Source organism: Ovis canadensis, chromosome 25, assembly GCF_042477335.2.
Source record: "Ovis canadensis isolate MfBH-ARS-UI-01 breed Bighorn chromosome 25, ARS-UI_OviCan_v2, whole genome shotgun sequence".
Lineage (NCBI taxonomy): Eukaryota > Metazoa > Chordata > Mammalia > Artiodactyla > Bovidae > Ovis > Ovis canadensis.
In genome coordinates, this window is record NC_091269.1 from 56,534,996 (window position 1) to 56,561,784 (window position 26,789).

Sequence of the window (26,789 nt, forward strand, 5' to 3'; positions counted from 1 at the left end):
GGCATCATCCAAACCTCTAGAATTTACTAAAAATCGGATGATTAGAATCCATGAGTGTCCACAGTGAGGGCATGGTGTTTGTCTCTGTATGTGTATGTGTGTGACTATACAAATGTGGAAAATGGATAAAGAGATTAAATGTGAGTGCCTACAAGCTAGCATAAATGTAGTCAAGATGCAGTCAAGATGCAGATAGGAAGTAGTGAGGACTAGCAACTCTGGAGGCGAGTGTGTGGTCCAAATGCTAGAGCTGCCTCTTTCTAGCTGTGTATTTGTGTGCAACATAAGTTAGATCACTGCTCAACAAAGTTTGTCCTGCCCCACCATTGCCTCTGTAGGAGAACTGTCCCTTTCTGCCCTGTTGAAAGCTTAGTTTTGGCCATGAGACTCACTTTGGCAGACAGAATATGGGCAGAAATACCAGTGTTAAGGAGCGTAAGAGGTATTGTATGTTTTTGCTCATTTCTCTATCATCTGACATCTCCATGAAAGAAGCCTCCTCCAGATAGCCACTGACTCTCCATCCTGGGCCCCAAGTAGGACATAGGGAGCAGAGCCACCCCAATCAACCCACCAGCCTGTAGACTGTGTGAAAATAAGTGCTTGTTGCCTTGTACCACTGCGATTTTGCCTTTATTTGTTACGCAGCAAAAAGTGATACAGGCAAGTTACTTACTCCCTCTGTTCCTTCTCCAGGAAAGCTAGGAGAAGGGCGGTGCCTGCTGCAAAGGACTGTCATAAGAATTAAATGCATTAATATATAAAGCACTTAGAACACTTCCTGGCACATAGTAAGTGCTTTTATAAGTGTTAATTGTTGTAGTTGTGTGTAAATGTAAGAGGAAGCAGGTACCCGGGTAGGTAAGAGTGGGTGAGCATGGACTCAGGTGTCAGAGTGACCGTGTGGGAGAAGGGGAGTAGGCGCAGGGGTGTAGGCAGCTGTGTGCAGGCAGGGGAAAGCACGGCCCTCAGCAGAAGTACTCGTTGATCCGTCTGCTGGCCCTGATGCCCACGGCCTGAGAGTCCAGGCTGGAGCGAGCAGAGAGGAGTCTGTCGGCCTCACTGAGGCTGTGCTGGGACAGGTCCTCCGAGCCGTCCTCGCTGTGGCCCAGCCTCTCCAGGTTGACGTAGGCACCCGTGGCCTCGGCGGAGCCCCCGGCGCCGCACTTGCGCCAGCGCCTCCGGAGGGCACCGCAGCAGACCAGCAGCGTGAGCGGCAGGGCGATGACGGCGGCCACGCTGATCACCACCACGTTGATGAGCCGCTGGGTGGCCTCGGCGTCCACCACCTCGTCGGTGGAGAAGATGACGCACTGCTCCTTGCGGGGCACCAGGCCCCGCACGCAGACGCACGCCACGTACTTGGCCTTGGGCACCAGCCCGCGGATGGTGACGCTGCTCTTCCCGGGCGGCACCAGCACCCGCCGCATGTCGCGCTGCCCGAAGACCGCGTAGAGCACGCTGAAGGCAGTTGTGTTCCCAGCCTGGGGGGCCTTCCACACCAAGGTCACGCTCTGGTAAGTGTCCCCCACCACCTTGAGGGAGCTCACCGTCTGGGCCTCCTGGGAGCCGGCCGGCGCGTCCGAGTGCTCTTCGGGGGCTCTCATCTGGAAGTGCTGGAGGAGCAGCTGCTCCTTCGCGTCGGGCACGGGGGGCCCGGTGGCCGGGACGCCAGGCTCGGGGACGTGGGGAACGTGTCTGGCCACCATCTTGTTATACGCGGCAGCTTCCGCCCCCTCGCCCGTCCTTGCCCACCGCGCCCCTGGGCCCCCACTGCGTTCCGTGGACGGCTGGGGCTCCGTGACGACCAGGGAGATGAGCGTCTCAGAGGCTCCCAGGAAGTTCTTGGCCTGACAGATGTAGTCTCCTGAGTCCAGGTGGGACACGGCAGGCAGGCCCAGTAGAGTCCAGCTCGTGCCGTCACTGGAGACTTCCTGGTGCACTGCAAGGGGGAACAGGGACACATGACCGAGAAGGAACAGCTCCATCTGCCCCAAGCCTATTTCCACCCAAGTTCACAGAGCCTGGATTGTGTACATTCTGCCCAACACCCGAGAAAAGACTGGGCCTTATTGAACTTTTCTTAGATTGGCCAAGGGAATGGAGATCAGCTGGGATTAAATTTGGGGAGACCCAGACTGGGGCATGGACTTCCCTGGTGGCTCAGACGGTAAAAGCGTCTGCCTACAATGCAGGAGACCTGGGTTCGATCCCTGGGTTGGGAACATCTGCCCTGGAGAAGGAAATGGCAGCCCACTCCAGTACTCTTGCCTGAAAAATCCCATGGACAGACCAGAGGAACTTGGTAGGCTACAGCATGAGGTCGCAAAGAGTTGGACTCGACTGAGTGACTTCACGTTCACTTTTCAGACTGGGGCAGAGTGTAAGAATGATCAGCCATCTAGATCTGAGATGTTCCAGTGCTGTCTTTCAGGGGTCTGAGTTCTGCAGAGCTGACCCCTCAGAGGCAGTGGGCTGATGTTTTGGGGTTGGGGGTTTGGGTGACCTCAGGCAGAGGCCCAGCTGCAAGCGCTCTGCACACCCCTGCCCAGGCCCACTGCCACTTCCACCAGTGCATCTCCAACTTTTCTGCTTTAGGTGAGTGGAACTCCTGCACAGTTTTGTTGGTACATTGATTTCAAACCGACAGTCCTAGAACAACACTTGCCAACCTAGTTAAGGGAAACAGAAGAAAGCTGGCAGGGGTGGGAGGTGTTCAGGTCAGAGGCCAAAAAATGATGCCTCCTCAATGGCACCCCACTCCAGTACTCTTGTCTGGAAAATCCCATGGATGGAGGAGCCTGGTAGGCTGCAGTCCATGGGATCGCTGAGAGTTGGACATGACTCGGTGACTTCACTTCTACTTTTCACTTTCATGCATTGGAGAAGGAAATGGCAACCCGCTCCAGTCCTCTTGCCTGGAAAATCCCATGGATGGAGGAGCCTGGTGGGCTGCAGTCAATGGGATCGCTGAGAGTTGGACATAACTCAGTGACTTCACTTCTACTTCTCACTTTCATGCATTGGAGAAGGAAATGGCAACCCACTCCAGTGTTCTTGCCTGGAGAATCCCAGGGATGGGGGAACCTGGTGGGCTGCCGTCTATGGGGTCGCACAGAGTCGGACACGACTGAAGCGACTTAGCAGCAGCAGCAGTAGCCATCCTCTTTCTGCATGTAGGTGGGCTGTGACTCCTGCAAACCCCTTCCCCCTACTCAGTGCCAGGGATGAACCATCTCTGTGTACACAGCAAAAAGGGCACAGCTAAGGAGTCCCAGTTCCTCCTTGTTTGAGCTGTGTGGTGTAGACCAAGCATTTAGCCCCTCATGCCCTCAATTTACTTATATGCAAAATAGAAGGATAATCAGGTTGTTCTTTAAAGTTCAGTGACATTATGTACGTAATACATTTAACACATGAAGAACTCAGTAGATGGTAACTCTTAGCATTAATTACTCCTAGTGATACTGGCTTCATATTTACAATGTAGAAACTTACTGTAAATATTAAATACACTAAGAGAGCACTTTCTACCCCAAAGCCAGTGTTTTGTTCCGCTGGGGTGGGCCCTGAGCTGGTGGAATATGACAGAACAGGTTGAGTGCCACTATCATCATTGAAGCCACTGCCCCCATGCCCTCCCCTGGGTGGAGCCCTCCAACTCCATTCAGACAGAATGGGAGTAAAGAGCCTTCCTTAGCCCTCCTCCTGGGAACCCTGAACCCCCTCCCCACCTGTGTGGGCTGTTGACACACATCCTAGTCTAGGATCTCAGCACAGTGGTCCCTGTAAGTCACACACCTGTGCCATTGAGGAGGTGCCCATTGGCCCTACTCCAGCTCATCTCTGGCCCAGGGACCCCAGTGGCCCCACAACGTAGCAATACTGTGCTGCCCAAAGGCGACCTGATGCTGGTCATCCCCGGACGGAGCTCCGGACTCTGGCACTTCCTGAGTTCCAGCTGGCTGAAGACCACTCCAGCCAGGCTACGTGGGCTGGCACACTTCAGCCTGGCCTCTATGAAAGCCACGTTTGGAGCCCAGCCTTCTAGGAAATGGACCAGGTCGTAGAGTCGGCAGTCACACACCCAGGGGTTGTCCTGAAGCCCTGCAGGGGTGAGAGGGAAGGCAAGAGGTAAGCCCAAGGTATTCAGATCCCCAGGTCCAGCGCCCCTGGTATGTCATGAGCTCAGAGTCAGCAGAACTGACCTCCAGGCCCAGCTCCTTGCCTCACTAGCTATACAACCTTTAAGTCTGGTTCTTCATCTAGAATGACAGCATTAGGAATTCCCTGGCAGTCCAGTGGTTAAGGCCCCATGCTTTCAATGCAGGGGACATGGGTTCAATCCCTGGCAGGGAACTAAGGTCCCACATGCCACACAGTGTGGCCAAAAATTTTTTATAATAAATAAAATAGAATGATAGCATTACTCCCTTTTCTGGGTGGCTATAAATATAAATAAAGGTAAGTCATATTAAGCACTGGGTGAGTGGGACAGCATCACGCATGGACCCAGGAGCCCCGCAGGCTCCAGTTCATAGCATCCCAAAGAGTCAGACACAACCGGAGTGACTTAACACGCACGTGTAAGCAGGACAGCACATGGACAAAACTGGCAGTCGCCACTGCCACTGTTGGACTGGTCCTCTCAGGCTACTGGCCAGGCAGTGGGCATTTCCGCAAAACCTGAAATATGCCAAAATCTATTTCTAGAAATGCTTCATGACCCCGGCCCTTGACACCTGTCCCCCCAGTATAAGTGTACTTTCAGCATCATTCCAGCAAAGAGGGTGGATGTTCTGAGCCATGGTCCCTTTGACACAGGCTCAAAAAGACAAGAGTGAGGATGACAGGAAATCAAATCCTATGTTATATCCTCAGCCCTGTTTACCTTAAAATTGAGCATCTTTATAGAGCTGAAGGCAGGTCACTGCACCCACCCTATCAAAGCACCGCCAGTATATAGAGAGGTATCATGTGTCCCCAATCTTAAAACACAATTCCTTTTCATATGTTTAAATTTCTCAAATACAAAATGAATCATTTAATGTGATGTCCTTCTGTCCTCCCCTGATTGTTATTGAATTCTATAGTGTCTAACCAATAGCATATAATATATTTACATGGATGTATTTGATATGTTGGGAGGGGAAAATGTCAAGGGTTGGGGACGGTGAATTCAGACCTGCTTGTATATCCATGACTCTGCGGTCCTTTAGAGCACTGGTTAGAAGGCACTAGTTTATTTCCCACCCCCAACCCCATTCCATCCTGGTGACTGCTATCCTGTGTCACTGGTTAAGTGCATTTTATGATAATCTGCATCCCAAGAGTCATCACTGCCCAGCTCTGGTAATCAGCTCTCTGACTTCACTTGTTAAAACAGAATCTCCAAAGAATAAATACAAATGGCAAAGTGCAAGGACAGTGAAACTTTCACCAGTCAGATTGGCAAAAGTTGAACATTCTGACCACTGTGATTGTTAGCCTCGTGCAGGAAAAGCTGTCCATCCGTCTTGCTCACTGCTGTATGCTCACAGCTAGAATGGAGCCCACACATTGGCTGGCTGAGTTACTCAAATACCCTTGCTGAGTACACATATGCATGGGTGGGGGCGGGCAAGAACTGGCACTTTAGAGACCAGAGTCGATATGCAAACATCTAACTTGTGCACCCCATGGACCCAGAAATGCCACTTCTCTCTTCCTATTCTAGAGAAACACTTGTCTCCGTGCGCAAGGAAGCATTGTCAAGAATGCTCTCTGCAGCACCACAGGTGTTAACAAAATAGGGGAAACAATCTAAAGGCCTGTAAAAGGAGGAATGGCCAGATAAACTGCAGTATAACTGTCTGATGGGCTTCCTCTGTGGCTCAGTGGCAAGGAATCTGCCTGCAATACAGGAGACTTGGCAGGAGCCTTGGGCTTGACCCCTGAGTCGGAAGACCCCCAGGAGAAGGAAATGGCAACTTGTTTGGAGAATTCCATGGACAGAGGAGCCTGGTGGGCTACAGTCCATGGGGTTGCAGAGTGTTGGACACGACTAGCAACTAAACAGCAACAATAATAACTTTAAGATGGAATATTATGCCAAAGTTTAAAAAAATGAAGTTGATCCATTTGTGGTAACTTACAAAGACCTCCAAGACTTATTGCTGGGTGGAAAAGTGCTGTTTTTTATGTATAATATGATGAAATATTCCTAAAGTTTCTATGTACATGTATGTATATTTATGCATGTGTATGTAAATATATTGTAGAAAGGAGGGAACATGCAAATAAACAACGGTGGCTACCTTTTAGGAGAGGGAGAAGGGATTATAATCAGAAGAGGCCACTATATATATATATACACACACATACACACACACATACATATTTAGTTCAGTTCAGTCACTCAGTCGTGTCTGACTCTTTGCGACCCCATGAACTGCAGCACACCAGGCCTCCGTCTTCATCACCAACTCCCGGAGCCCACCCAAACTCATGTCCATTGAGTCAGGGATGCCATCTAACCATCTCATCCTCTGTCGTCCCCTTCTCCTCCTGCCCTCAATCTTTCCCAGCATCAGGGCCTTTTCCAGTGAGTCAGCTCTTCGCATCAGGTGGCCAAAGTATTGGAGTTTCAGCTTCAACATCAGTCCTTTCAATGAACACCCAGGACTGATCTCCTTTAAGATGGACTGGTTGGATCTCCTTGCAGTCCAAGGCACCCTCAAGAGTCTTCTCCAACACTATAGTTCAAAAGCATCAATTCTTCAGTGCTCAACTTTCTTTATATATTTAAAGGGCATTCAAATTTGATTTTCAAATAATTTCTTTCCATGTAAATACTACCCTATACAGTGTTCTTTACTAGGTAAGAAAGTCTGTAAAATACATAGAGTTGGAATGGGGTTTGCTGTTCCCTGCCCCACTTCCAGGAAAGTGAGGTGTCTAAATTTTCCCTGTTTGAGAGACATTCCCTGGCCTCAGGGCGGGAGCTGCCCTGAACCACTCTAAGATTGCTCCAGCCCCCAATGCTGGACCCCACATGAGCCAAAGCATGTTTAGGGGACATCTGTCTCTCTGATGATACTCCTCACCCACTCCCCACCACCCACTCTCCAGGACTCCAGCAGGGTTCCCCAGCCTTCCTGGGACAAGGGGAAAGTTCAGAGCTGCGATGTGAACTGAAGCGGTCTAGCTAGGAGCTTGGGCTCCAAACCCTACCTTGTCAATGTGTGCCTCTTAAGAGATGCCATTTCTTACCTAGGACCAACCTGGCATGGTGACCGGGAAGGAAGGGCCCAGTGTGCAGGTGGATCCAAGTGGCGAGCAGCTCCTGCGGGAGCCTCAGCAGCTGGTTGCTGGAGAGGTCGAGGAAAGTGAGGTTCCCCAGGAAGCGCGCGGCCTCCGGCGGCACAGCAGAGAGGCGGTTCGCCTGCAGGTCCAGCAGCCGCAGCTGGGGGGCGTCCCTGAGCGCCGCCCAGGGGAAGGCTGCCAGGCGGTTCCCGGGCATGCGCAGCTCGCGCAGGCGGCGCAGGCCCCTGAGCATCAGGGCACTGAGCTCGCAAAGGGCGTTGTAGGGCAGCCACAGCTGCTCCAGGCGGCCCAGCGTCTTGAAGGCTTCCCCGGGCACCCTGCGAATGGCTGTCCGCTCCAGGCGCAGTTTGGAGGTGTCCGGAGGGACAGATGCTGGGGGCAGAGTCATGTCCGGGTCGTTGCACACCACTGTCCTGGACACAGAAATGGGAGTATTTGAGCAAAGGTTCTGTGGAGTGGGCCCAGTCACCTGCCTGAAGGTTCTCAAGCTTGAATCGCTACGTCCCCTTACAGCCCATACCTCCTGCAGCGCATGAAGAATGAACAGTATTTAGAAATCCTGAGGCTGTCTTGTGTACTGTCAAATTGCATCTGTGAATTGAAAGAGTTTCTTTGTTAAATTATAGCTTAGTTTGTGATTGCATTGCCTTTTCTTCATTAAGATGTGTGTGTGTGTGTGTGTGTGTGTGTGTGTGTGTATAGATAGATAGAAATGGCATCAGATGTGGAAGCCATACAAGAGATGCCTCAAGACCCTGCTGACTCTGAGGGACCTTGAGATGATCAAGGTGTTTAAAGGCTGGAACTTTGCAGTCTCACAGGTAGATTCACCTCTGGGCTCTTTCTTTGCTTGCTGGCTGTGTGCCCCTGAGTATGTTATATAACCTCTCTTTTCCTCAGTTTCTCCAGAATAATAGACTCCTCCTCAGAGGGTAGTTTTGGGGATTTAAGTGAGGTCATATGTGTACCAACTCTGCAATACCTGTTACCTGTAGAAACCCAGTTACTGTGGACCGGTGGTGTGAGTCTCTGCATCTAGCACTGCAAGTACGTCAGGTCAGTCTGACCAGCTCCTTCCCATGCGCCTTCTGCCCAGTGACTTCTTAAACCTCATTCTACCAAGTTTGACCCTAAAGCAGAGGATAGAGAGATAGCAGGAGGCAGTCCCCACTCTGGAGGAGCCTCCAATTCAGGACTCTGCTATACACTGTCACTGAGAGCACCACCCCCACGTATGGTGAAAGGGAAAGATGCTTAAGAGAATAAAACTCAGAGGCTGGGCCTGAGGGACCCAGCCCTTGTGCAGCCCCAGTTTCATCCGGAGGACGTCTCTGCTCACACTGCAGGAGGTGGGCTGTGGGGGTGGGGTATTGTTATGCTAAGAGAGGTTGTACTCTTATCATCCTCCCAGCACCACACACACACACACACACACACACACACACACACACAGGCTCCACCAGCATCCTTCAGCTTAACTCACATACAGTACTCAAAAGTCAGCCGGGCTTAGCTAGTTATTGTCAATGTGCCCACAAAAGGCCCAGTTACTTCCACTCACTCATATTCATTCTTCAGATGTACATGGAACTCCTACTGAGCGATGAGTACAGTGGAAATTCAGAACATCAGATTCACAGCCCCTGTCCCCATACAGCTTATAATTTAGCAAAGAAAGAAAAAAAGCATTGGAGGCAATGATATCTTCAGGGACAATGGAAGCTTGGGTGTTGCAGGGAGGTAGGTCTGGATGTAGGTAGAGGAAGGGAGTTGATGGAGAACATGTGCTGGAAGGCGGAGAAAACAGTCAAGGAAGGGATGAAAGAAACCAATAAGAGCCCAGTGCAGGCCAACACCATGGCTCCTGGTGGGGTGAAAAGGCACAAAGGACACGGGCACATCTTTCCAGGTGCCCAGACTCACCCTCCCCCAGGAAACCACAGGGACCTGTAAGGGCACACAATCTTTTCATGATCAGGGAGCACGGAGCACAGGCAGGCCCACCAGGCGCTCGGATGTAAAAACTGGGCCCTCCAAGAGGCCCGAAGGCATCTGAGATGCCAAAGCAGCCTTGGTCTGACTGTGCCATCTGTGCCTGTGCCCACTGGGGACCTCAGGGTCCTCTACAGCCTTTCATGGCCTCATGTCCCCTCATAAGACACTATGCAGGTGGCCTGGTGCCTATTAGATGTGGGACTTCTGGGCAGGTAGAATCCATGGTGAGCGCTCTGGCTTTAGAGGAGGCAAGACTCTTGAGAGTCCCTTGGACTGCAAGGAGATCCAGCCAGTCCATCCTAAAGGAGATCAGTCCTGGGTGTTCATTGGAAGGACTGATGTTGAAGCTGAAACTCCAATACTTTGGCCACCTGATGCGAAGAGCTGACTCATTTGAAAAGACCCAGATGCTGGGAAAGATTGAGGGAGAGAGGAGAAGGGGACGACAGAGGATGAGATGGTTGGATGGCATCACCGACTCAATGGACATGGGTTTGGGTGGACTCTGGGAGTTAGTGATGGACAGGGAGGCCGGGCATGCTGTGGTTCATGGGGTCATAGAGTCGGACACGACTGAGCGACTGAACTGAACTGAACGTTGGCTGACTTTAGGGACCCTGGAAACTGCCCTTGGAATTCTATTTTCCATCCTAAAGCCAGCTTGGTATCAGAAGCCTTCCTTGGTCCCTGCACAGCCACATCACCAGGTAAGAAGGGTTCTAGAAGTAAAGGGAAGCTCTGAGTTCTAGGACCAGCTCTGCCACTGATGCTGCGTGGCTTTGCGCCCTGGGCTCTCTGTAGGTTGCAAGGGAGGCTCTGTCACCCTGGCCACACTGTTCTTGTGTGCTGATTCACTTCAGTCACGTCTGACCCTTTGCAATCCCATGGACTGTAGCTGCCAGGCCCCTCTGTCCTAGAGATTTTCCAGGCAAGAATACTAGAGTGGGTTACCATTCCCTTCTCCAGAGGATCTTCCTCACCCAGAGATTGAACCAGCATCTCTTATGTCCCCTGCATTGGCAGGCAGGCTCTTTATCACTAGCGCCACCTGGGAAGCCCCTGTCCTTGGTCATAAGATATTTCCTGGCCTGCTTAGGGCTCAGCCCTGACTTCCCTTGGGGAGAAAATCCTTACCTCTGATGATCCATTTGAGTTGGAGCATCACAGACTTGGGCCGAATATGGAGCTCTTCCTGTTCTTCAGACCACATGGGGTGTCCTTTCTTGGGGGTGCCTCTCCATTCTTTACCTCCCATCACACCTAATCAGCCTGACACCCACTGGTAAGATCATTGAAAGAGCTGTACTGATAACATTGCTGCCCTGATCAGAAACCATCAGTGGCTCCCCAACCCTCATCTAAGACAAGGGAGAAAGAGAGGATGAAATTCCAGAAGGTTAGAAAGATGGTAAGAAAGACCCTAAGCCAAGGACTGAAATCCTTGAGCAAAGTGGGAAATGCAGTAGTCGTTAATGGAGTGCTGAAGAGGTCAGAGAAAAGATAGTTTAAAGATTGCCAAAGAGAGACAGGCAGTGAGCCCCGGGGGAAGAGCAAGGGTCCACAAACCACGGAGGCCTTGGGAACATTCCAGGAGGGGGCAGAGGAGAGGGTGGACGTGCTCTCCAGGCTCAGATAGAAGATGGGAAAAGTCGAAGAAGAGGCTGAGGATGGAAGGGTCCTTGCTTGCAATGGAATGGGCACTCCTGGCCTTTCTGAGAGCCCACAGAATGGGGTCAAGCCTGGATAAGTGGGCCAGAGGGGACCCTAAGTGGGAAAAGCATGAGGGAGCAGGTTGTCCCATCACGGGTGGGGTGGTAAATACCTGGGATATGATCGGGTACCCCCAGGAAGTGAGGAAAGAGAATTGAAGAGTCCTGGGGAAGAAGGAGCTGGGGAGATAGCAAAGGGATAATCGGGGGCAGGAAGGAAGGAGAAGAAACAAGTGACGGGGAGATTTCCTGTGCCCTGAAGGAGGGTTCTTCTCTCAGGATCCTGGCAGAAGATTCAGGAAGGATTTCCTGGAGCTGGCACCCCTGTGCCCCACCCCTGCCCCCTGTGTATAGATACCTGGTACCCCACCCCATCTCCAGGGTAGAGGCACAACCTGCTGACTGGAAGAAAATGAGGCACAGACCAGCCCATAAGACCCTTGGATCTTGGTGACCAGGGAGATGGAGGGTTCACCCAGCTGTGGTCCTAGGGCCTGCATCCAAGCCCTCCCAGCCCAGACTAGCTAGGAGAGCCTCGGCGGCTGAGCTACCCACCCCGCACACCTGGTGCCATACCTGGCTTTGCTGCCATCGCTCAGGATGTGGAGGCTGCAGCTGCATTGAGAGGGGCAGGCGCCCTGGGCCTGTGGGGGCCCTCCGAGGGCCAGGAGCCAGAGCATGCCCACCGCCACCCTCATGGCTCCTGGCTCCTCTGTAGCCCGGGCAAGGGCCTGTCCCTCACTGCTCTGTCCTGCCGGCCCAGCAAACCCACCAGCTGCCTACTGCTCATCGTCTGCCCACACCCCCACTTGAAGCCATCGGATAAACACAGACAGGCTGGGGATTAGGGAGGGGAGCCCTGGCCACAGCACTCAGCAGCTTATTGCTTCCTGGAATCACCCAGTCCTGAAGATGGGGGTGGGGGATCCCCTTTCACGGCAGCAACCACAGGCCCAGAGCACACAGGGCGGTCACCCAGAGGGGCAGGTGGCTGCTGGACTGACCAGCAGGGCTGCCCACCTGCAAAGCCACTGCATGCCAGCCAAGCTATGACTGCACAGACCCCGCAGGGTGCCTGGGCTCAAAGGAGGTGAAGACAGAATCCGGCCTCTAATAAGGGCCCCTGGAAATTCTCTCAGTGACACTATCTTATAGTGAAAAGTCAATGAGATGAAGGCAGTGAAGAAATTAGAAACAGCCCAAGCTCCAAGCCAGGTCAGCCAGGTTCAAACCTCAGCTCTTGCATTCATATCATAGGCTGTGGTCTAGGACGAGTCACGTGGCCTCTCGTGGCCTCTGTGTCCTCATCTATCAATGGGAAGTAATGTTACTCTGCTCAGGGTGCTTAGGAAAATTAAACGAGCCACGTTTCTCAGACCTTGACAGCCTGTGGGAACAGAGGCTTCTCGGGAGTAGTCAGTGCCCTGCTCCACTGGTGCTTCCAAGGACGAGCTGGGTATATTCAGATATTTGGGAGTGGCTGCAGAGGTGTCTCCCAAGGGCTCATGAACTCTCCCAGCCCGCCGCCCTGAACACCCCATGGACACAGACTCAGATCACTGCCATCTGAGCCTTATGGGCATTACCACCAATGGCAGAGGCACGAGGTGTCTCAGCCCGAGGGCAGAGAGCGCCGCTCACCTCTAGTTATCTCATTCTAAGGAGGGTCCCAGAGCAGGAACCCCCAGAGCTTTTAGAGAAGGATCTGTCGATTTCTGCTGATTGGCCTCATCCCACCCTCAACCTCATCCCACCATCAACAGCGCCTTTCACTCATCCATTCTTCTCATTTGACTCCAAGGCTTTGCCCTCTGGCCAGGCATGCGCTACCTGGCTCTGATGGCTTTTCCAGAAGGTTCCTCAGCCCCCTGCCCATGGGCCTAGACAGACCTCCACCAGTGAGGTGTGACTACCTGGGGCCCCAGCACACATACAGAACGTCTGTGCCTGTTTTGACAACATTGGCTTCCAGGCACTATTGGTTCCCATTCCTTCCTCTCATCCAATTCAGCCAATATGATCTTCCCAGGGTTCTCCACCTGTAACAACTCCTCCCTAAACCAAAAAGCCAGCCCTACCCATTCCCACATCTCTGGCTTCTCTTACTTCTATTAGGGATGCTTTTCCCTCCCTCTTTTGCCTACCCAAACTCTACCCTTGATTCCTGGCCCTGACCTGCTTTCTCTTCTCCCCTGAAGTCTTTTGTGATCTTGCAGGCATGAAAAGAAAAAAAAAAAAAACTGACCTGTGCTTCTGGTTACAGTAATGCAAGACAGAAATCAGGAAGGGCAGGGAGGACTCTGTGGTAACAGGGTTATCAAGGAAGGCTTCCAGAAAGACGTCAAGGGTCAGCTCAGCCCTGAGTGTTGTTAGGCTTGGATACAAGTGAAGACCAACAAGAGGACGGACATGGGGAATGAACAATTACAGAATAAAGTGAACTGCTTGACAGGGAGCTGTAGGGTTAGGAGATTGGGCTTCTGTTCCAGCTCCATCTGTGAATCGGTGTATGACTTCAGGCCAGTTCTTAACTGCATTGAGCCTCAGTTTCCTCGCATGAAAGTAAAAGGATGATGGTATCTAATTCTTGGAGATGTTGTAAGAATCATCGTAAGATCATTTAGCAGCAGGCCCCAGGCAAGCACTCAGTAAACATTAGCTACATTGCTAGTGTCATAGGGAAGAACAACCCTGACTCCACACTTGGAAGAGATCTGTTTCTTTTACTTTAACCTTTGTTACTCTTTTGCTTTGGCTTTGAGTTAAGAATGTTGCCTAGAGGGGGATCCCTAGTATCCTAGTGGTTAGGATTCCAGGCTTTCACTGCTGTAGTCTCAGTTCAAACCCTGATGGGGAGCTGAGCCATGCAGTGCAAAAAAAAAAAAAAAAAAATGTTGCTTATAGCCTGAAATGCGCAGGATAGCCCGTTTTCAAGGCTCTGACCTTTAAGGGTTTAACACATATCCGTTTGTATAGAGATGAAAAGTTGTATAAAGACAGTAACATTGGTCTTTTGGAGGAACAGCTGTAAGAACAAAGGATTCTGACACCAAGAAACTTTCAACAACCAACCACACCCCCTCTTCACCTTGCCTTTAAAGATGCTTTGGTGAAACTCTTTGGGGAGTTTGGGGTGTTTGGGGCAAGAGCCACTCCTTCTTGCACGGCCCTGCACTAAACTTTCCCTACTCCAAACTGATGTTTCGGTTTCTGCATTGGGTGAACCCAATATTGGATTCAGTAATATTAATAGCAGCACTCTGGACCTTGGTTTCTTTATATGAAAATGAGTTAAGTTGTTCTGGATTAGTGTTTTTTTCTTCCTTTCTCTTTTGGCTGTGCTGTACAGCTTGTAGGATCTTAGTTTTTCAACCAGGGATTTAACCCAGGCCTTAGCAGTGAAAGTGCAGAATCCTAACCTCTGGACCACCAGGGACTCCCCAGAGTTAGTGTTTCTTAATGTAAATGTCACTATAAGCCAGTGTGTAACTTATACCAGGACCTCATTTATAGAAGGCCAAGTTCTTAGTGGGTCACAGGCCACCTTCTGTCTCAAGCCAGTGCCTTGGGAGATGTTTATGCTTGCATAGGTTAGTGGACACATAGGTTAATGGGACACAGGAAACGAAGCCCCAGAGGCTATATCCATGATGTATTCTTCTGACCAGGACTTACCCAGGCCAGGGTAGGTGGAGAGGAGTGGGGAGGGTGGTGGGAGATGCTTACTTTGCAAAAGAGACAACAGAGAGGACCCTGGTGGGTCTGCCCCAGGGACATAGGCAGTTAATGGTTAATTCAGAACCAGAAGCAGTCTCTCATCCCAGTTGGAGCTCTTTCCATGACAGCAAATGACTTCCAACCATCATTCTTTCCCCATAGCTTGTGAGCATACACATGAGCTCCGGTGGACACACATACACGTGTACACACATCCACACAGGTGCTCAGCTTGTCAGCACCTCCAAACATGGAAGAGCCTGGCTCCTGACCCGTTCGCAGGCTTGGCTGCAGCTCAGATCCCCCCTTCTGCTCCTCATCCCGGGCCTCGTTATGCAACTCTTTTCTAATTCAGCTTTCAGCTATACACCATTTGGATTCTGGGTCCTTAATCCGATGGAGCTGAAATGAATGAGGCCGGACTCCGTGCTGGTTTCACAAAGGCTACACTGTCTAACTGATGAATGGGTTCCTTCTGTCCGGGCCAAGAAGATGATTTGGAGGGCCAGGGGACAGCAAAAAAGGAGCCCAATGTCTAGCATAATACCCTGCATGTGCCAGCACGTGGAATGGCCCTTTATAATGGAGGAGCCTGGGTTGAGGGAGCCAGAGAAGAGCTGGGTCGGCTGGGAGAAAGGCAGAGAGGATGGCAGAGTCTGGGACCCTGCCCACCGGCTTCGGGGAGCTGGAGGTGCTGGCCGTGGGGACGCTGCTGCTGGTGGAAGGTGAGCCAGGCAGGATCTGGGGTGGAGCAGAACTCAGCAGGCCCCCAGAATGCAGGTCACAGCTGCAAAGCTGGCAAGAAGTTCCCAAACCATACTCCTCTGTGCTTACACCCATTGGGTCTTCTGATGGCTGCACCTGCGGGCTGCAGCTTGCAGCCTGGGAGCCAAGAGAGAGAAGCCAGGCATGGGACAGGGAGGGAGGAATTTTGAGAAGGGGATGTCGGCCCAGGGCATGACTAAGAACCAGGCCTTTTCATGTCCCTGCTGTCAGGAGAAAGTTGAATCCACTCCCTGGAAATCCTGCTAAGAATCTCGTATAAGATCAGGCCCCTGGGAGGCTGTGAAGACAGTCAGCTCAGACACCTGCTGTCTGAGTCACTGAAACCAAGACATGTAAGCTCTCTGACCCTCAGCGCCCTGACATTCCAAATGGGTGGTGGTGAAGGTTAGATGTGATCAAGGTATAAAGTGCCTGCCTAGACAAACCCAAGTATTCAAGTTCATTCACTCCCTTCCAGCCCCACATTACTTTCACCATCTTCTTGCCCTCAGCCCTAAGCACTTCTGCCCTAAGGGCAACCTGGGTCCATGAGATGCAAGCTGCAACCCCAAATCCTTAAGATGCTCACTGAGGCCAGGGCTGGACCAATAGATCCGAGAGTTGGGTGAGCCCAAGTCGAGGGCAGTGGGGGATGTAGCCTTTGTTCAAAGCAGATTCAGAGACAAAATCAACACATTTGAGAATTGACAGTGGAGAGGGAGCCGCCGCCACCAGGCTGGCCCTGAAGCCCTGGACCCCATCGGCTGGCGGCCTCAACCCCCTTTCCTCTCCTCTGGGAACCCTGCAATCTAGCTTCCCTCTAGGTCTTCAAACATGCCTTGAAAGTTTACAGCTTTATGTTTTTGCACGTGCTGGTCCCTCTTTCTAGAACACTCTTCCACACCCTGTCCTCTCTGTGAATGCTCACAGTTTGAAGGCAGGATCCTCCCCACTTTCTCACTTCACATGGGAGAAGCTGAGGTAGTGAATGAGTGGCAAGGCTGGAATTCACGGTCGGGTCTGTCTGCCGCTGGGCGCCACCCGCTTGCAGCTCGCGCCCCTGCCTGGGGTCCTGCCACCTCCTTTCCGAGGCTCTCCCTAACGTTGTTCCAGAGTCCTTGGAAAGGGCACTGTGAAAGTCGAAAAAGCTGAGTTCAAGTCTCAGCCCTGCCCCTTACTAGCTGTGTACTTAGGCCAACATCTCTGAGCCTTGGCATCTCTGTGGCAAGTCGGGAGGATGGTGTCCAGGTGAAGAGTGATGGGAGGATCCGTGTAAAGTGCTCAGCCGGGCGCGTGATAGGTGCCCAGTGGCTGTCCATAACGGTGATTGCGCTGGCACAGACCGTGCTGCACTTGACTGCTTTTCTTCCTCGTTGCTCTTTCTATCAGACTGTGTGTTGGTAGAGGGCAGGGTGTACATTTCATGGCTTTCAGTATCCGAGGGCCAGCCCGCCTCCTAGGTGCTTGATGAGCTGCAAGGAGATGGGTGCTGAGTGTGAGGGAGTAGGGGGGCTGTAGAGGGCCCATCCATTCCGTGGGCCCTCATTCTGACCCCAGGAGGGCTTCGCAGCTCCAGTGCCAGCTCTCCCCTTCTTTTCAGCTCTTTCTGGCCTCAGCCTAAACATCCTGACCATCCTCTCTTTCTGCAAGACCCCAGAGCTGCGGACCCCCAGCCACCTGCTGGTGTTGAGTTTGGCCCTGGCCGACAGCGGGATCAGCCTGAACGCCCTCGTTGCAGCCACGTCCAGCCTCCTCCGGTACCTGCCCCCACCCTAGTCCCTGGGCTCTGGGGCCTGACCTCAGGGCACTGGGCAGCAGGCCAGAGACATGCTTCCTACCTGTAGAAAGCTATAGGGGAGAGGGTGGGCAGACCAAACTAGGGTAAATCTGAAATCCAGGCCATGCCTGCAGAACGGCAGCTGATTTCTGGAACACAGGAGTTCCTTGGACCTGACCATCAGAGCTGGCTGACGGTGGGGATTAAGAGCCTGGCCCCGCAACCAGGCTGCCTAGGTTGGAATCCTGACGTCATTATTTCTATTTCTCTGTAAATTACCTATTATTGCCTAACTCATATGGTTGTTGGAAGTATTGTTTGTAAATAATTTAAAACAATGCTTGGCACCTAGGAAGGCTTAAATAAGTATGTGTGAAAGCAAACAGGATTTTGACAAGTGTCAAAAAAGACCTTACGTGACCGGGGTCTTCCAGTGTGGTCTAAGAAGCTGTTTATAGGATTGTTTTCTTAAGCAGATGGATCATTCCTGTGGAAGCCAGAGCCCCCCTCCCCCCGCCTCTGTGCACGAAGGCTCAGGGCTGACTGTGGGGTCTGAATCGGTGAGGGTTCCTTGCCCTGCTCTCCTGCTCCTTCCCAGGGTGGGGGATGGGCAACTGACGCTTCCGCCCTCCCTGCCCTTGGGGCCGGAAGCTGGGAGGCTGGGGTCTACCCTCTGACTTTGCCTTCCTGCGCTTTGTGACGCTGGCTCCGTACCTGTTCCTCTCTGAGCCTCCGGCGCGAGCTCTCCTTGCATCATGTTGCTCCATTTCCTGTGATATAGGCACCCGATCACCAGGGAGACTCTTTGATCCAACCAAGGTGCCCCCTCACCCCAGTGGCTCGATCTCTAAGGCCTCAGTTTCCTTATTAGCAAAACAGATACTAACGCCCTTTTCTAAGGAGCCGAAGGTGCCCTCCGAGCTGCTGACAAGCAGGTGAGGGAGGGGGACAGGGGCGAGGGGGAGGGGTCACTGGCGCCGCGTGTCTCCCGCAGGCGCTGGCCCTACGGCTCGGAAGGCTGCCAGGCTCACGGCTTCCAGGGCTTCGTCGCGGCGCTGGCCAGCATCTGCAGCAGCGCAGCCATCGCCTGGGGGCGCTATCACCACCACTGCACCCGTAGGTCCCTCGGTTCCACGTATTGAGGGTGGTCCGCGCGAAGGTCTGCTCAGCATTTCCCAGTCCAGGGAAGTGCGGGTGGGTGTAAGCGTGCCCGAGTGTGACGTGTGGGCCCCCAAGAAAGGGAGGAGGGTGGGAGAGCGCAGGAGAGGTGTTGAGGCGCCTGCTGGGAAGGTTCCCTGTGCCCCTCCCCTTGGCCTCAGGCAAGTCAGGGGTCCTCTGTGAACCTTGCTCTCCTCCTCTGCAAAGATGAGTTTTGTAGCCAAGTCACAGTTTTATTTGGAAACTCAAATGAGATTCTGGATACAGAAGATGCCCTTGAGGACAGGCAGTGTTGGGAGGCAGCAGAGAGGTGGTGTGTGTAAGACAGACTGGGCGGGTGCCTTTGCACCTCACACTTCCATGGAACCTCTGCCATGCAAAGGCTTCATGAAAAATGAGTCTGGTTCAAGACTTCCCAAGCTGTATTGTCAAATTCCCTCTTCATCATTAGACATATAAGTGTGCCACCTGCTTTGTTATTTATCTGATGTTTTTCTTAAGTGACTCATTTTTTTAAATTTAAACAACTGCTTTAGTCTCATTCTAAAAAGTATCTGAAATCACGAAGTTAATTTTAATACACATAAAGGTAAGAAACACATTCACCCGTAGACCATGTAGAATCTCACTCACCATGGCAGAAACATAAACATTCTTTGGGGGCTGTGGCTCAGGCAGCCCTCACTCCAACCCCCAGCTTGCAGACTGGGAAGCACAGGTTCAGAGAAGTCAAGGCGCTTGCCCTGAGTCACAGGGCTACAGAGCCAAGCTGGGATTGTGCCTGGCCTGGATGCCCCAGAGGGAGCCTCCCATTTGTCTCCTGGGCTCTGAGTCCTAATCCCCTGGCACAGAGGTTACTGTGGGGTTCACAGCTAACATGGCCTTGAGCCATGAGCATCAGTCCTTTGGAATTGCAGATCTGCCCGTGGACACACGGCTCACTGCCCTCAACAGTGTCACATGCTTCTCTCCAGGGCCAGAAACACAAACGCCTTTGTTCTCCGCTAATGCTGACTCCTATCTGCCTCATCTGACCTTGGAGCTCCTCTTCCACTACTAGCCCAGCCCTGTCCCCATACCTCTCGCAGACCATCACTCACACGTGCACGTACACCTGTCTCTTTGCCATCTCCCTCTTTCTCTCCCTCTTTCCCCCTCTTCTCTAAAGAAGATGGTGCAGAGTGTCTCTAGGAGACTTCCACATCCATTGTCTCTTTTATTCTTCATAACAATCGTCGGAGGCAAGGATGATCATTCCCAGTTTATGAAGGAGAAAACTGAGGCTCAGAGAAACTTGACTTGCCTGAGGCACTGCGCTGTTAAGCATCAGCGCCAGCATTTAAGGACACTCCTCAGGACCACCAAGTCCGCTATGTTTTCACTCTGCCAAGCTACCGCCTCCCCTCCACCATCCTCCTTCCTGTGTCCCACGCAGGCAGCCGACTGGACTGGAACACGGCCGTCTCCCTGGTGTTCTTCGTATGGCTGTCTTCTGCCTTCTGGGCGGCACTGCCCCTCCTGGGCTGGGGCCACTATGACTATGAGCCGCTGGGGACCTGCTGCACTCTGGACTATTCCAGGGGGGACAGGTGAGGTGTGGGCAGCCGCTTCGAGGCTTCTTTGCATGGGAATCTGGGCTTTGAGCCTGTAGGATAGCAGTGTCAGCTGCAAATCCAAATGGGGATGTGCCAACATCTGCCAGACAGTCTCAACTCCTTAGCCATGATCCGCATGTAAAAGTTGACCGTGGGACTAAGGAAAGCCCATTCTGAAGATTGGCCAAGGGATGGGAATGTTATGCAAGTTGGGGTGCAGAGTTGGGCCCCAGAAGGAGTCCTGTCCAGGGAGCTGCCTTGGTTATAACAATGCTGATCTCCTGTGTTGGTTGTAACAGTCACTGAGCCCCATGACCCCTTTGCCACCTTCAGCACAGTCAGATCCCAGCTCTGATTTATTGACTCCTACAGGGAGCCATACCCTTGGTTCTATAGTGTCAAAGAATGTTAAGATCTTTGCATTGGGATCTTTGGCATTGAGAACAGTTCTCTGGATTCTCTTGAGCTTTTGCTGTGGGCCAGACCCTGGAGAGACAGCGGTAAATGCGTGACGGCGCCCCCATCAGGAAGCACTCATCCAGTACTGCCAGGCCCACGGGGCTCTGGGGAGCCCAGGGCTCCCTCTAGGGGCTGCCTCGGGCAGGGACCACATGGGCTCCAGCCCGGATCTTGCTCTGCTAGAGGCGCACCGCATTCATCTGCTTGACAGGTTTATTCATGTTTACTCATTTATTTATTTGGCTGTGTTTTGTTTTAGTTGCAACAGGATCTTTCATTGTGGCACACAGGCTTAGTTGCCCCGTGGCATGTGTGACCTTAGTGCCTGGATCAGGAATTGAACCCACACCCCCTGCATTGCAAGGTGGCTTCTTAAGCAGTGAACTGCCAGGGAAGTTCCTATTCATGTTTATTCCTAATGCACCTGCCTTGATGACAGGCTTCTCAGGTCAAGCCCAGTGGAGAAGGCAGGGGCTGGTCTAATGTCCTCCAGGGAATTCCCTGCAGGTATTTCCCCCGCCGGGGTCCAGCTCCTCTGGCAGCCCTCCCTCCCAGCCCTCCTTATGGACAGCAGCCAGATGATGTGGTCTCCGCTGCACAGAATGGCAGTCTGCCTCCCTGTGACTCCCACCTGCTCCTGGTCAGCCCTTGTGCCTCCCCATGACCACTGCCTGGGACCCCTGGTTCTCCTCTGGTCCCTTCAGTGATTTCACCAGTGATACAGTGTCCAGTCTCATCCACAGGGTCCTTCCAAACCCATGCCAGAAAACTCCTTGAATGATCTTTCCTCCTGGTCAACTGACATCTCCATTTGCTAAACACATTTCCCAAACAAATTGTCCCGTTCTCCGTGTTTGGGGCACATACAGAGAGAAGGGCTGAGCCCCTGAACTGCCCAGCAGCAAATTGAAGCTGGACTATCCTTTGTCCCAGCTCCTTGGCCTAAAGGCAGGTTCTAGGAGGACCTCATAGCTCCTGATTCCCAGGAGAGTTGAGCTGGGACCCGGGAGCACCCATATTCTGAATACTCACCTGATGGGAGGAGTTCCCTGCATTTGACTGTCTAGCCCAAGTCTGATGGGCCTTCTTGGGCAACTGATCATCTCTGAGAGGCAGTTCTTGACTTCTCCATCCCCTCTGCCTGCAGAAACTTCACCAGCTTCCTCTTCACCATGGCCTTTTTCAACTTCCTCGTGCCCCTCTTCATCACAGTCGTATCCTATCGGCTCATGGAGCAGAAACTCGGGAAGACCAGCCGTCTCCCGGTAAGAATCAGCTCCGAGAGGAGGAGAAACACCAGGGAACATGAACAGTGTGACTGCAATCAGGGGTTCTCTGTGTTTTCAATGATCAGGAGAGAACTCTAGCTTTGTATGTAGAGCATGGGGTGTCAGGGCAGAAACACACCCTCCCCTCCCATTGCTGGAGGTCACCAAGACCTGGGAGGGAGACACAGAACTGCCCAGATTTACCCGGACCCTGTCATACTGAGAGGCAGGGTGTCCAGTGGACATCATCCTTGCTGTTACCCTTGCTTCTTCCCAAGGATATGAAGATTGACACCAAATTACATGCATTTTAAATGGCTTCAGGATGTTTCATTTAACCGCAGGCACAGACTGTTACCCACAAAGTAAAATCACACCTGCAAGCACATTTGTCCAAGAGAAACAATGATTCAAAATAAGCCCTCCTGGCCATTGCTCAATTTCTGCATTAATATCGTCTTACTGGATTTGTTTTTTATTACCCGAACAATCTCTAGCCGATGAGTCATAGCTCTAAAGATTCAAAACATAAAAACAAGCTAAAAAACCTCAGGTACTAATGCAACTTTATGTGCATTATATCATTTCAATTTTGCACCCAGGCTCTGAGGAAGGAAGGCTTTATTGTCCCTATGTCACAGATTAGAAAATTGAGACTGGAAGGGGTTATTAGCTAAGCAACTGGTCAAAAGCAGCGGCGTTAGTAGTAGCAGCATTGGATCAAACCCAGGTCTGGGGCTCTGTCACTCAAGTGGGCAATCCTAGTGCAAAAGAGAAGCACTCTCTTTATTGAAACTCTTCATCTGCCACAGTTTTTCCCTTGTGAATTGGAAAAACGCTGTACCAGTTGATCGTAGCTGTGGACCCAGGGTTTCCTGGTCACAGAAAGAGGGCGAGGGCTGTCCAGGTGTTTTCCTGTTCATCACCGCCTCCACGGTTGCCTGCCTCCAGGCTGCGCTCGCTCCTGCCTGGGTGCTCAAAGTCGCCACATTTATTGGAGGTTCAATGGGCCAACAGACAAGGCTGCCACACGGATTTCTCATTTTTCCCAGTTGGCTTTAAACCATCCTTCTCACTAGCATCAGCAGGGGTTGCCACGCACTGTCCAAGGGACCTCAGATGCGAGCTTAAGTTATCTTCTTTGTTAAAGGGCGACATGGTCAGAGAATAGGCACTGGTTTTTAGTGTCAGAATTGTAACCTGTGAGTGTACGTGGCGAATCGTAATTTCGCAAATTCCATTCCGAAAATAGTACGGAAATCGTGCGCCCTCCTGTGGCCACTGGTGGTACCACGTCGCCCGCTGCCTGGTTGAGTATCTCACAGGGAGGAAAGCGGCTGCTTTGACCCCAGGACAGGTTGAGCCGCCAGTGAACCAGTGAATGCGGGAGCTGGTTGCAAGGTAGCTCTGGGACAGAGTTGTGAGGGCAGCTCTGCCCGGAGACCTTTAGACACACAGCCGCACTCACGCAGCCCCGGGTTTCTCAGAGAACAGGCGGGGAAGGAAGCGAATCCTCTACTCCAGTCGCTGCCTCCACGCAAGTCAGGCATCGTCAGGCCACTTTTTGGACAAGGTCACTGAGGTCAAGAAAGCTTGAATGAGGCCTAGGGTCAAACATCTTAAACAGAAGAGAGATTCAGCTGGTCCCAGTCGGTCCACAGGCTCAGCACCTTCCCACAGCCCTGCCAAGCTGGTCGTAGGACCTCATAGGGCTGCCGGCCACCTGAGCCAGTCAAAGCCACCCTCCTTTAAAAAAAAAAAAAATAGAGAATAATTGCTTTACAGTATTATGTGGTTTCTGCCATACAACGTGAATCAGCCGTAAGTATACACATGTCCCCACCCCTTGGACTTGCCTCCCACCCCCCTCCCCCAGCCCACCCCTCTGAGCTGTCCCAGAGCTCCGGGTTGAGCTTCCTGTTACACAGCAGCTCCCCCAGTTAGCTGTTTTACGTATGGCACTGTGTATGTTTCAATGCTACTTTCCCAACTCTTCCCACCCTTTCCTTCCCCTGCTGCGCCCACAAGTCTGTTCGCTAAGCCTGCGTCTCTATTTCTGCCCTGCAGATAGGTTCATCCGCACCATTTTTCTAGACTCCACATAAATGCATTCATGTAGGATATTTGTTTTTGTTTTCCTGACTTACTTAACTCTGCGTAACGGGCTTTAGGTTCATCTACTTCACTGGAACTGACTCAAATACGCTCCTTTTTATGGCTGAGTATATTTCACTGTATATATGTGCCGCAGCTGCTTTATCCATTCATCTGTCATGGAGCACCTAGGTTGCTTCCGTGTCCTGGCGACTGTGAATAGTGCTTCAGCGAACACCAGGGTACATGGGTCTCTTAGAATTGTAGTTTCCTTGGGGTTTATGCCCTGGAGTGGAATTGCTGGGTCACATGGTGGTTTTATCCCTAGTTTTTAAAGAAATCTTCATCCTGTTCTCCATGGTGGCTGTAGCAGCTTACATTCCCACCAACCGTGATGCCACCCGCCTTCACCCATGTCTCCGCAGGTGAACACCGTCCTGCCAGCCAGGACGCTGCTGCTCGGCTGGGGCCCCTACGCTCTCCTGTATCTGTACGCCACCGTCGCGGATGCAACCTCCATCTCCCCCAAGCTGCAGATGGTACAGACACCTCCAGCACGCCAGTGCCCTCTCCCCATCTGTGCACGCCTGTTTCTCCCCATCTCTTTCTCTGGCTTTATAGCATCCATGATAGGCGCCCTCTTTCTCTTTTCCTCTGAATGCTTGTAACTCACTGGGTATTTGCTTGTCCCCCTGGTCATGTGGGTCACTGCTTGACATTGCCCAGGCCTCACGTGAGATGACAGGGACAGCCAGCCAGATGGTGGTGCACGCACTCTGGCACCAGGGACTAAGAGTAGTGTCTGGGGAGGAGCAAGATTCCACGCACCATCCGGCAACTAGTCAGAGAAGGCTTAGCGGCTGTAGAGTCAAGCCAAGGGCAGATGCTTGGCAGCTGAGGCGGGGCGGGGGCGGGGTGGGGAACGTTGGGTTGGGGGGGCGATGGTGGTCACCCACTGGGACCAGGGAGAGGAGCAGCGGCTCTGAAACTTCTTTCCTGGATTTCTCCATCACAACAGGTGCCCGCTCTCATTGCCAAGGCAGTGCCCACAGTCAACGCCATGAACTATGCCCTGGGCAGCGAGATGGTGCACAGGGGAATCTGGCAGTGCCTCTCGCCACAGAGGAGAGAGCGCAGCCGAGAGCAGTGAGCCTCTCCGGGGGGCTGCCCAGACCCAGGCCCACCCAGGCCTTCCTCGACTGAGCCCCGGCCTGGGGAGTCCTGTCCAGCAGCCTCAGGAGCCAAGCTCCAGACACTTACCCTTTATCCCCGATGGCCCTTTAAGCCTGGCCCAAGGCCGGACACGGGGGATTCAGAGAAAAAGCAGACTGCACAGAACGAGCCCGGACTGTGGAGCCACACGGACCTGTGTTGGCCACAGCTCTCCACATAGAGGCTGAGAGACCTTGGAAAAGTCACAGTCTCTGGCTCAGCCTCCTGGCCTCTAACGTAAGGATGTTGATACGGACTCTGGGTCTGTCGTGAAGGTTGAACTTGATAGCGTACACTCGTATGCACATAGAAGCTGCTGCTCATCAGTACAGCTCTTAGGATTCAGAGACTTACATAGAAAGGGGTGAAAGCCCCAGATTTGTTTGTGGGAGCTCAACCCAGGCTGCGAGCATTCAAACACCTCTTATTAAATCGTGATCTCGTACAGGTGACTTCCGCTTCTTGGGCTTGTGTTTCGAATTTGTGAGGCACGACGACAGGAATGGTGACTTGGCCGTGCAGAAAGGCCCAGCACCTTACCAGGCACACATGGAGCGCTCATCAAGAGTCGCCGTCACCACCCTCCAGTTAGGACAGCTGGCTGCATGTCGCTTAGCTGCCAACATTAAAAAAATCAGGACAATTTGTTTAGGACTTCAGACACCTGGAGGTGAGGTCCTGCCAGCCTGGAGGAGGCCTCATGGTGACGGTTTGGGGCACAGAGTGGCTCTGCCCTCCGCCCAGGGCATGTGCTCTCCCGCCAGCTGCCGCTCGTGTGCTCCGTCCGGAGCCCGCGGCGTCTGAGTCTGAGACACTCGGGCTGGGCCCCACTCCTGGATGCGCCTCTGTGCCTCCCATGGGCTCAGCCCCTCAGAGACAAGGCATAGCAAGTGCTCGGGCCTCGATGGCCCCCAGGCCTGGTTCTAGGGGGAAGTGGAGGCGGGTGGAGGACGGCTGAGGGCGCTGCAGAAGGTCTGATGGTGGAGGGGCAGCTGCCCCAGGCGCCACCTAGGCAGGAAGTCTGAGAGCCAATCCCGTGGAGCTGAGGCAAGGAGGGGCCAAGACCCTGGGGTGGGGGTGGGGGAAGGGCATGAGAAGAGCATCTGAGAACCCTGCAGACCAGGGTCTGCCTCTTGGCTTTGCAGATGTAGAAAATCAGGCCACAGAAACACCAGACCAGAAGTCTGCACAAAACAGAGGCTGGTTCAGTCATTTTGCAGAACCTCGTGGGGTGGGGAGAGGACCAAGTCTTTGCTCAGCACTGTTTCCAGGCAACTTGGCCTCACTCCAGCACCCACACAGGGTTCTTGCCTTAGCCCTGGAGTGGGGCCAGGGTGGGGAAACCCTGGGGCTTGATCCAGGCTCATATACAGACTGAAAACGCAGAAAAGCAACGGGTTCTGGGGCCCAGAGATGCTGACACTGCCCCCACAGCCCATGGATCTTAGAAACACAAAGTCTCTAAGGAGGGACAAGGGGCTACAGTGAGAAGAGAGGGCAGATGTGCCCCAGAGTCTAAGAGAGAAGGGCTGGAAGGTAAGGGGGGCTGAAGACTCCAGCAAGAGTGGCCCATGTCCCTAAGCAGATCACACCCCTGCCTGTGCTCAGAGAGGAGGGGAGGAAGGCAGGTTGACTGGGCGTGGCCAAGGAAGGCGTTACCTTGAGCCCTTTATCCCCAAGTTGTATCTGTCCAGAGCTGGGATGGTGGGCTTGGGGCATCTCCACACTGAGCTGG

At 52.7% G+C, this 26,789-nt stretch overlaps 2 protein-coding genes across 4 annotated transcripts; one reads left to right on the forward strand and one right to left on the reverse strand.

Moving 5' to 3' along the window:
• Nucleotides 1-968: 968 nt before the first annotated feature.
• Nucleotides 969-11,707, reverse strand: LRIT1 (leucine rich repeat, Ig-like and transmembrane domains 1). The gene is made up of 4 exons (XM_069572508.1): nt 11,586-11,707; nt 7,252-7,718; nt 3,802-4,107; nt 969-1,942 (listed from the first exon to the last, which is right to left on the reverse strand). Exons 1-4 carry the CDS (start codon nt 11,705-11,707, stop codon nt 969-971), a joined length of 1,869 nt encoding a protein of 622 aa, XP_069428609.1.
• Nucleotides 11,708-15,372: 3,665 nt separating this feature from the next.
• On the forward strand, nt 15,373-25,499 carry RGR (retinal G protein coupled receptor). Of its 3 annotated transcripts, none has more exons than XM_069572639.1 (7): nt 15,373-15,451; nt 17,092-17,248; nt 18,263-18,384; nt 19,862-20,015; nt 21,628-21,745; nt 24,268-24,381; nt 24,861-25,499. In XM_069572639.1, exons 1-7 carry the CDS (start codon nt 15,373-15,375, stop codon nt 24,990-24,992), a joined length of 876 nt encoding a protein of 291 aa, XP_069428740.1. In that variant the 3' UTR covers nt 24,993-25,499. The 3 variants fall into 3 exon arrangements, with proteins under 3 accessions (XP_069428740.1, XP_069428739.1, XP_069428741.1); XM_069572638.1 differs by having other exon boundaries at nt 17,092-17,245; nt 18,248-18,384; XM_069572640.1 differs by lacking the exon at nt 24,268-24,381 and having other exon boundaries at nt 24,861-25,068.
• The last annotated feature ends 1,290 nt before the right edge of the window (nt 25,500-26,789 follow it).